General features: G+C 37.5%; 1 protein-coding gene across 1 annotated transcript; it reads left to right on the top strand.

Annotated features, from left to right (window-relative positions):
- Nucleotides 1-2,659: 2,659 nt before the first annotated feature.
- On the top strand, nucleotides 2,660-8,828 carry LOC132177092 (DExH-box ATP-dependent RNA helicase DExH15 chloroplastic). The gene is made up of 8 exons (XM_059589310.1): nucleotides 2,660-3,151; nucleotides 3,289-3,464; nucleotides 3,561-3,674; nucleotides 4,282-4,390; nucleotides 4,479-4,565; nucleotides 5,427-5,545; nucleotides 6,037-6,214; nucleotides 6,328-8,828. Exons 1-8 carry the CDS (start codon nucleotides 2,660-2,662, stop codon nucleotides 8,581-8,583), a joined length of 3,531 nt encoding a protein of 1,176 aa, XP_059445293.1. The 3' UTR covers nucleotides 8,584-8,828.
- The last annotated feature ends 1,392 nt before the right edge of the window (nucleotides 8,829-10,220 follow it).

Raw genomic sequence — 10,220 nt, 5'->3', positions numbered from 1 at the left:
CACAATTTTTTCTTAAAATTTTATTCAACATTTGAGTATTTATCAATTTCAGTCTAACGAGCTCCCACCGGCCTTCCAACCGATCATCTTAAACTCACTGGCCTTCCAACCGATCATCTTGAACTTACTATTTGTTCCAACAAGGAGCAATTGTGTCATCGATCAAATGCCTTGATTCTCTTATTTGCTCTCAATTTTAGACAAGTTATTTGGACGCTAACCAAATGTCAAGACTCCTCATGAAATTCACCCAAAAAACTCATTTGAACAAGTTTTAGACCTCATTTATGAGACTTCTGTCTTCACCTATTTTCTTCATGCGAATACCAACCAATTTCTACCACAGGCAAAAAAAAAAAAAAAAAACCGAATTTAATTGATATAGTTTACAGAATATAAGGAATTGATACTAAAATTAGGAGTGCAATGTGATCCTTGTAGCAATCAATTTGAGTTCTCTGGATTTAGTGGAGGTTTATTTGGACTAATTTAGAACTGAATTTGATATTCAATAAGTAATCAATTTTAATTATGTTATCAAACTTTTTAATACTACGTGTTGTTACAATATAAAATAGTTGATGTATAAAACTTGAACATTGCTTCTTCTTTGTTTTTTTGTTTGAGAAATTAGTTATGTTATACCGAATACATTATTTAGGATATATTCATCGTGTGGGCACATGTAGAAATATGTTAATTAAGCTGTTTTAAAAAGTTATTTAAGCTTTATTTGGATATTTGTTCCTAGCAACTAAGTTATTTATGCATATCATGCATATGAGTCACGTCTATAGTTGTGTTATATTTTGGTTTTTATGTAATTTCATAGTCTTTTTTTTAGCATGTAGTTTCATAATCTGTTTTGTGGACTTCATTTTTTGCGATGTAGTTGTGTTTTTGATGGTTAGATCATAATTAATTCAAAAGTTTTTCACGAGAAAGATAGTGAGTGAACCATTGATGTTGTAAATTTGTTAGCATCTAAGCCAAATCCTTTATTTTTTTCCTTGTATGATATTATTAGTTATGACAAATGTAACATTGTGTGCTTGTGGAGGTAGGTAGTAGGCACAATATGCCACCGAAATGGGTATAATAATAGTGAGTAATACTACACTTCACATTCATTTATTACATGTGTCATATCGTCTGATATTACGTGTTTTAAGTATATATATATATAAGTGATTGTCACTGTAAACTTCTTTAAAAACGTCATATCAACCAATTACCGATATAATAAAACGAATGTAAATAATAATATTATTCAATTAAGTAATGTTATATACTATATTTTTATTTTTCTTTTATCTCAAAAGGTTCATGTGATTTTTAAAATTACCATTAATTTTAGAATAGATCATTAGATAATTTCAAAAATACATAAACTTAAAAATAATAAAATGAAATAAAAATAATGGCATATAACATTCAATAATAGGGGACATATTTAGTAGATGTGCATTTTATAACTGAACTGTGTGTATGTGTTACAAATGGGCCAGATGAATAGTAAGTTGTGACCCATTTTAGTTGTAACAAATAATTATAAAACGTCTACGTGTGCAATTGTAAGGGGGAAGTGCTAGGGAACAAAACAAATAAACTTAGACAAATTTTCAAACTGACGTGGTAGATTGTGAGTGACAGACAAATGAGAGGGAATTGCATTTTTTTAATTTAAAAATATTTGCCACATCAATTTTTAAAAATTTATGGGTTCATTTGTTTAGTTCCATAACACTTTTCATTATAGGGAATGTGGATAAAGTTGATCAATTTGTGTTCGGTTCTTTACAGCTAGGTTGTCTTCAAAACAACACAATATGTTTTTCTCAAATTTCAATCCATACAATTCACTACAATTTCCTTCAACTTTCATCTTAACACAATCAATTATCATCCATCATTATCCATCATTATTCAATTATTCAGAAAAATTTCATAAGAAAAATTGCAACAATAAGGCCAGTGCATGCCAAATTGCACCAACATCAATGAGTATCGAATCGCGGTTAGTCGATTCCCCTCGCAATCTCTTCTTCATTTTGTCAAATAGTAATGTCCGCCAAGTTATCAGAGATTGGAAGGCCACGGAGATTAGGAAGTTTTTTCCTTGAACTTCCAAAGCCATGGCTTGCTTGTTTTGGTTTCCAAAAGAGAATTTGAGATCGGGCTTTATGAGAGATGCTGCCCTTGGAGATGGCCGGATATTGCCTCCTTCGGGCCGTGATACAGGTTAAGCACGCCGTAAAGAAATTTTTTTTTTTAATATTTTAATACAAAAAAAAAAAAAAAAAAATTGCACGCGGCGTGCTCACCCGCCTCCTTCACCTGACCTTTGATTTCTATTTCTAACCATTGGCCCACACCATAGATGAAAGCCAACTGATTTTGGTCGGATTCCGTCGGGCGGATTGGGTGGTCGGCTTTTTTAACATGGATCTTGTGAAATGTGTTTTCTACCAATTACAACATAGCAAATAAATCTATCCAAATTATCTTAGCTCCCTATGGCCCACATAAAAACAAAAACAAAAATAGAAATACTAAAACGACGACGAATCACTTTATCCCCTCAGGGTGCACTTTCAAGGACAAAACAAAATATTCCGTATATAGTATATCCGAAGAGACCCGATAAATCTCTCCCGCCATGAACACCCTCTCTATCCTCTCACCTCAACACCCTTCCACACTTTCCATTCTCACCTCATCTATTTACAAAACCTCTATATTTTCCCAAACCCTCGCTATTTCGCAAACCCTAGGGTTTTGTTCTCCCAGATCATTTCGCACACCAGCTTCACAACATTCACCACAATTCCGCGCCTCATTCAAGTCCCCGAGTTCACTCTACCCCGTAGAGCCCCTACTCTCCGACGCCGACGATGACGATGATGACGATGACGACGTGGCTGCCGATGAATACGACGACATATCTGGCGACGCGTCGGAAGGAGTCGACCAGAGCGACGACGAAACCGAAATTTCTATTGCCGCAGCAGAAGAGGCGCCGATTCAGCAGGAGGAGTTCAAGTGGCAGAGAGCGGAAAGGCTTTGCAACGAAGTCAGGGAGTTCGGAGAAGATATCATCGACGCCGATGAGCTCGCTTCGATATACGATTTCCGCATCGATAAATTCCAGGTTTACTTCTCTGCAAATTCTCAAATCACAATTATTATTATTATTTTTTTCATTATTTTGTATAAAATTTCAGTGATTCAGTTTGAGACATTTTGAGGTTTTGTGCTTATTTGAGATTAATTAATTTATTTTGGCAGCGTTTGGCTATACAAGCATTCTTGAGAGGCTCATCTGTTGTGGTTTCGGCGCCGACGAGCAGCGGGAAGACTTTGATTGCCGAAGCCGCAGCGGTAGCCACAGTAGCCAGGCAAAGGCGAATCTTCTACACGACTCCACTCAAGGCATTATCCAATCAAAAGTTTCGCGAATTTCGGTATATTAGTCTTTTCAATTTGGTTTAAATAGAACAAATTAAACGCTTTGTTGATTGTGCTTAATGACATTGTATCAATAACGCTTGGTATCTCAGTGAGACATTTGGAGACAGCAATGTTGGCCTTCTTACGGGAGATTCTGCAGTTAATAAAGATGCTCAGGTTTTGATTATGACTACGGAGATTTTGCGCAATATGTTATATCAGAGGTACATTATATCGTAAATTGAACTCTGATCGCAGTAGCTTATGGGAATTACTTAGTGAATGCAGCTGCAGTGAGTGTATCTGTGTATGTATGGTGCAATGTCATGGTGAAATATACGTGGGAATATTCATAAGATTCAACATTTCCTATCAACTTAAAGGTTTTGGGATTACAGGTTTTGAATTCGAACACTAAATTCTGACTCTATAGCTTATCTTATCACATGTTGGGGTTCAATTGTTGAGGAAGAGTTTGAGCCCATACTTGAGGAGAGTATTAATATATTAATTTAATGATTAAATTTAACCCGTGATTTAAAAATATGGATAAATGATTTAATTTTTCATATTTTCTGGATAATTTTTCTTTTTACTATTTGTTTTCATGGATGTCAGTGATTTGTGTTTATGCTATTAAAAAAAATATTATGGTATGGTTTCTGCGACCCAGTAGCTGGTTGCAGATTGCATTCTATTTCTAGCATAAAACTATAGGAAAACGTTATTGGGACACCTCCTTTATATATTCACCTCTCACTTACATCGTTAATTGGTTAAGTTGATAGTTGAGATCAAAAGGATGATGGTTTACTATATCTTCACATGCAGTGTTGGAATGGTTTCTTCTGATGGTGGACTTTTCCATGTTGATGTGATTATTTTGGATGAAGTTCATTATCTAAGTGACATATCTCGCGGTACAGTGTGGGAAGAGATAGTAAGTACATTTTCTTGTCCAGGATCTCTTTTATTGCTGAATATTTCATCACGTTTTTTCAAGATATGATGTATTCAATATATTTTAGGTTATTTATTGCCCAAAAGAAGTTCAACTTATATGCCTGTCAGCAACCGTTGCAAATCCTGACGAGCTTGCTGGTTGGATTAGTCAGGTATTGTCTTTTATTAGCTGACCTAGTCTTTTAGTATTTCAGATTTTGTGGGATTGTAATAATGCTTTCTTTATATACTTTAGTCTTTTACTTTTGTATTGTTATCAATGTTTTAGTGAGACCAGTTGGCACATGTTGAGATAGCAAGATGGAGGCGTTAATTTTTTTTTTTCCACACTTTTTTGCATACGCTTAGAATCAAGCTTGTTGTTTGTTTGATAATAAATTTATGGTGATTGTTTTGGGGCGGGAAATGCAAAGGTGGAACTTTTTGGTCACCGACTGATGTTTTAAAAAATAGCCATGTCTAGCAGATTGAATATCTTCTTTGAATATTTGGCACAGTGAAAGTATTTTGCCTTAGCAATACTTGGAACACTATTTTTCCTACTTTATTTCCATGTGGAGTTAGTTACACACACACACACACACACACACACACACTACCTATTTATATTTTTCTCAAAGGATATCAATATTATGAACTGATAGATTGCAGTCATGATATAATTACCACTCCTTTATTTGAAGCGAGCAACTTGAGTTTCGATGTCTAGAGAAAATATTTTTTATAGAAGACCCATTGAGATCTTTATAATTGTCTTCTTTTACCTTGTTGGGTGTTGGCTTGTCATTTTTTGCTGGTAGTTCCCTAATGCAATCATTGGCTGTCTCCTGGTATCATCAAATTGTCTTTACTGATTTCATTATTCGGCTTGTGTTTTTAGGAAATACATAAATTATTAGTGTTCATTCACTTCTGCTTGTTTACCATTGCCGATTTGTGATTTTTTTTGGGATGACTGATCTATGGACCTGTGAGAGGATCAACTTTTTCTAATTTTTTAATCATATTTCTAGATTCATGGTAGAACTGAATTGGTAACATCATCAAAGCGTCCAGTTCCATTGACTTGGCATTTCTCTATGAAGACATCTTTGTTACCTCTTCTTGATGAAAAGGGAACGCGGATGAATAGGTATTGTTTTTAGTAATCGATCCTTATATCACTTTATTCAATATAACTTACAGTTTCTTAAAGGTTAATGCAAGAGTAGGGATGCGTTAATTTTCCATTATTCTTTCTTTTCTCCTCTGCTTTAGTAAATCTTTTTATGGGGATTTGTATAGGATTGTCTAGTTCGTATTTTTGTTGCAGTAGTTGATTCGTTTTCTTTTTAAAACATGTTTTTAATACTTAGGAAAACCAAATTACTTTGTTCAAGCCATAACTTGTATCATATATTTTGCCATGGTTATTCAGTTGAACATTCATGGTGAGAGTGTGAGGTTTGGTTCAGATTTACCATGAGTATATGGTATACTGTAGGACATGTTCTTTTTTTTTTTTCCCTCCTTTATTAATTAATTTTGTATGTTATCGCCTCTGTCCAACCTACTCTTTGAACACAGTGGTGGAAAGCTAGTATTGTCAATCATTTTTATTTTCTTTTCTCTAAATTGGAACAGGAAGCTGTCACTCAATTATCTACAACTTTATGCTTCAGGAGTTAAATCTTACAAGGATGGTGGGTCTAGAAGAAGAAATTCAAAAAAACATGGAAGTGACATGAAATATGACAATATTGATAGCATGTCTGATGCTCCTCTTTCAAAGAATGACATAAACACTATTCGACGTTCACAAGTATGGGCTTATTGCATCAATTCTCTAATATATGATCTCTATCTACCTGACTTTTAAATTCCCTCAAGAATGACAAATCAATTTGATTATGGGAGTAAATTATTGATTTTCAGGTTCCTCAAGTTATTGAAACATTATGGCACCTTAAGGCAAGGGACATGCTGCCAGCAATTTGGTTTATTTTTAGCAGGAAAGGATGCGATGCAGCTGTTCAGTACCTTGATGATAGCAAGCTCTTGAATGAAAGTGAGATGAGTGAGGTCAATCTAGCATTGAAGAGGTTCCGCATTAGGTATCCTGATGCTGTCAGGGAGACTGCTTTAAAAGGACTGCTGCAAGGGGTTGCTGCACATCATGCAGGCTGTCTGCCATTATGGAAATCGTTCATAGAAGATCTGTTTCAGCGAGGACTTGTCAAGGTTGTCTTCGCTACAGAAACGCTTGCTGCTGGAATGAACATGCCTGCTAGGACAGCTGTTATTTCATCCCTCAGCAAGAGGAGTGATAGTGGGCGAATCCAATTAAGCTCAAACGAACTGCTTCAAATGGCTGGGCGTGCTGGACGTAGAGGCATTGATGAAAGGGGTCATGTTGTGCTTATTCAGACTCCTTATGAAGGTGCTGAAGAGTGCTGCAAGCTTCTATTTGCTGGACTTGAACCTCTTGTTTCACAGTTTACTGCTTCGTATGGTATGGTACTGAATCTTCTTGCAGGTGCAAAAGTTACCAGCAGATCTAATGAATCAATTGACATGAAAGCCATACAAGCAGGACGGACTTTGGAGGAAGCTAGGAAGTTAGTTGAGCGAAGTTTTGGAAACTACGTTGGCAGCAATGTTATGCTTGCTGCAAAAGAGGAGCTTACTAAAATAGAGAAAGAGATTGAGATGCTGACTTTAGAAATTAGCGATGATGCCATAGATATAAAGAGCAGGAAGCTTTTATCAGAGGTAGCATACAAGGAGATTGCAGATCTACAGGAAGAATTGAGGGCAGAAAAACGTCTTCGGACAGAACTGCGAAGAAGGATGGAATCCCAGAGAATTTCTGCTCTAAAACCTCTTTTAAAGGAGTTTGAAAATGGACATTTACCCTTTTTGTGCCTGCAATATAAAGATTCTGAAGGGGTTCAGCACTCTCTCCCTACTGTTTATTTGGGAAAGGTTGACTCACTCAGTGGTTCAAAACTTCAGAACATGATTTCTGCTGATGATTCTTTTGCATTGAATGGAGTTGGGACACAGTCAAGTGATAGTGACCCTGAAATGAGCCCAGACGTTGAACCATCGTATTATGTGGCCCTTGGTTCGGACAATATGTGGTATCTATTTGCAGAAAAGTGGGTTAAAACAATATATAGGACAGGCTTTCCTAATGTTGCTCTAGCTCAAGGGGATGCTTTGCCTCGGGAAATTATGAGGATGATTCTTGATAAGGAGGAAATGAAGTGGGAGAAGCTTGCTGATTCTGAACTTGGTTGTTTATGGCGCATGGAGGGATCTCTAGAGACCTGGTCTTGGAGTTTAAATGTGCCAGTTTTGAATAGTCTTTCTGAAAGTGATGAGCTGCTACAAATGTCAGAACCATACCATGAAGCCGTAGAACGTTACAAGGAACAAAGAAATAAAGTTTCACGTTTGAAGAAAAAGATAACACGAACAGAAGGCTTTAAAGAGTATAAAAAAATCATAGACATGACCAGGTTTACCGAGGAAAAGATTAAACGCCTTAAGGTTAGATCAAAACGTTTGACCAATCGAGTAGAACAGATTGAACCATCTGGTTGGAAGGAGTTTTTGAAGATCAGCAATGTCATTCATGAACTTAGGGCTTTGGATATCAATACACATGTAATATTTCCTCTAGGTGAAACTGCATCTGCAATCCGAGGAGAAAATGAACTTTGGCTTGCAATGGTTCTCCGAAATAAAATCCTGCTAGACCTAAAGCCTGCACAACTTGCTGCTGCCTGTGCAAGTTTAGTTTCTGAAGGGATCAAAGTTCGTCCTTGGAAAAACAACAGCTATATATACGAACCTTCCACAACTGTAATCAATGTCATCAAGTTCTTGGATGAGCAAAGATCCTCCTTTTTGCAAATGCAAGAAAAACATGGGGTAAATATCCCCTGCTGTTTGGATAGCCAATTTGCAGGTATGGTCGAAGCCTGGGCATCTGGGCTAACTTGGAGGGAAATGATGATGGACTGTGCAATGGATGAAGGGGATCTAGCGCGTCTCTTACGACGGACTATTGATCTATTAGCTCAGATTCCTAAATTGCCTGATATTGATCCATTGCTGCAAAGCAATGCAAAGGCAGCATCTAGTGTCATGGACCGTCCACCAATCAGTGAGCTGGCTGGATAATGTTCTATTGCCACTAAAAAGTATATGTGAAATTGGCACAATCGTTTCCTACAGTTCCAGTATTTATTTATTTAATGTATCGAATTGAACTTGAACTTCATTCAAAAAAGATGTAGTGCCCTAGTTCGCCATTGGAGGGAAGCCTTTGTAGCTAGGCAGAGTACTGCTCTGTACCCATTAACTATGACGTAATATGACTGTCATTACTAACCCCTAAATGATATTCAGATTATTACTATGACTTCTGCCACGGTGCCTTTTGGTTTCTACTTCGCACACTCGTTGGCTTCAGTTCTTGTGGTGCAGTGATTTTGATACACTACTTGACAGACTTGTTAGTGCAATAATTTTGATATGTAATTGCAGGTCTCATGCTTTCTGATTGTACATTGGTGGGGAGTGATGTATGGAAGCTGTTACCCAGCAGAAAATGCGAAAGCCTGCTGATTTTGTCATCCATTGCTCTCCTGAATGGGAACATTTCTAAGAGTAAGACATCCTTTTTATGATGATACGGTTATTAGTATCGAGTGTTGAGCTTTCCTAAGCCTCTGTCCTCCTTGATTCTCTTGGCCCCATGAATGGAGCTTCTGGAGAAATACGTGTATCTCCTTTTTTGATAGTGAGGAAGAAAAATTGTCTGCTAGAATCATTAAGGCACCACAAATCGGTTGAGGAAGTTGCATAGGATACCTTCCCTGAATAATCATCTTGAATCTTGGATTTCTGTTTTGCGATATTTTTTGCCCTCTATTGAGCTCAAGGGCATTTTGCATTGGTTGTTAAATAGTCGTGTACTAGGTCAACCGCTCTCTCTCTCTCTCTCTCTAGTTTCTGGAGGGAAGCCCTCTCCTCTCTTCTGTGAGATATTCTCCTTCCTCCCTCTCTTTTGAGTGCCGAGAGAAGAGGAAAGAGGTCTGCTTCCTTCCTCCTCTCCATCCCTCCTAGTTTCTATCTGTTTTGTTGCGGGACCACTGCCTCTGATCACAACCACCAACGCCAGCCTCCCCAACACTCTGCGCGATTGAAGCTCTGAGCCTTGGTTCCCCCACCTCCACCCCTGCCCACACGCTGCCACCTCTCCTCATTGGGCCATGAAACATCTCAGAGGCCCACACATTTTGTCTGCTCTCTCCACTTTAGCCTATGGAGACTGCAATATTTGATGTGACAGCGCATCAACCACTGGGTACCACCCTGATCAGACATGGTTCATGGTTGCGATCTCTTCTTCCAGCCAAACCGACGACAATACTTCCCCCTAGTGGGGTTTTTTTTCTTCTTCAAGTCCTTGGTAGCTACCGTCACTAGATCTTCCCCCCTCGTAACTCAATTGTTGGACATGTTTTCCAAAGGAACATGTTACATGTTCATCTTCCAAGCTTTTCGTTTAATTTTATATAATGAAATTTCATCTTTCCCAATGGGGGGAAAAAAAACGAAAGATAGCTGATTTACTGTATTACTCGTCTTGCACTAGTCTTTGGGTTTGTTGCTTAGCGAATGACACAGATCAGTTTTCCCCTTTCTCGCATGATACTTTTGAGTCGCGTTGTGTTTTTCGATAACAATGGTATCTTTGAGGATTGGCAGGTAAGATACTACATGCCAAAATGTCACAAAATTAGGAGCAAATC

This window comes from Corylus avellana, chromosome ca4, assembly GCF_901000735.1.
Source record: "Corylus avellana chromosome ca4, CavTom2PMs-1.0".
Classification (NCBI taxonomy): Eukaryota; Viridiplantae; Streptophyta; class Magnoliopsida; order Fagales; family Betulaceae; genus Corylus; species Corylus avellana.
Note: the sequence above shows the minus strand (reverse complement) of the source record. Positions and strands in the feature narration are given on the sequence as shown.

Coding starts and splice junctions, on each gene's coding strand:
- LOC132177092 (XM_059589310.1), top strand. CDS start 2,660: ATGAACACCCTCTCTATCCTCTCACCTCAACACCCTTCCACACTTTCC. Junction 3,152..3,288: donor TCCGCATCGATAAATTCCAG/GTTTACTTCTCT, acceptor TTATTTTGGCAG/CGTTTGGCTATACAAGCATT. Junction 3,465..3,560: donor CAAAAGTTTCGCGAATTTCG/GTATATTAGTCT, acceptor TTGGTATCTCAG/TGAGACATTTGGAGACAGCA.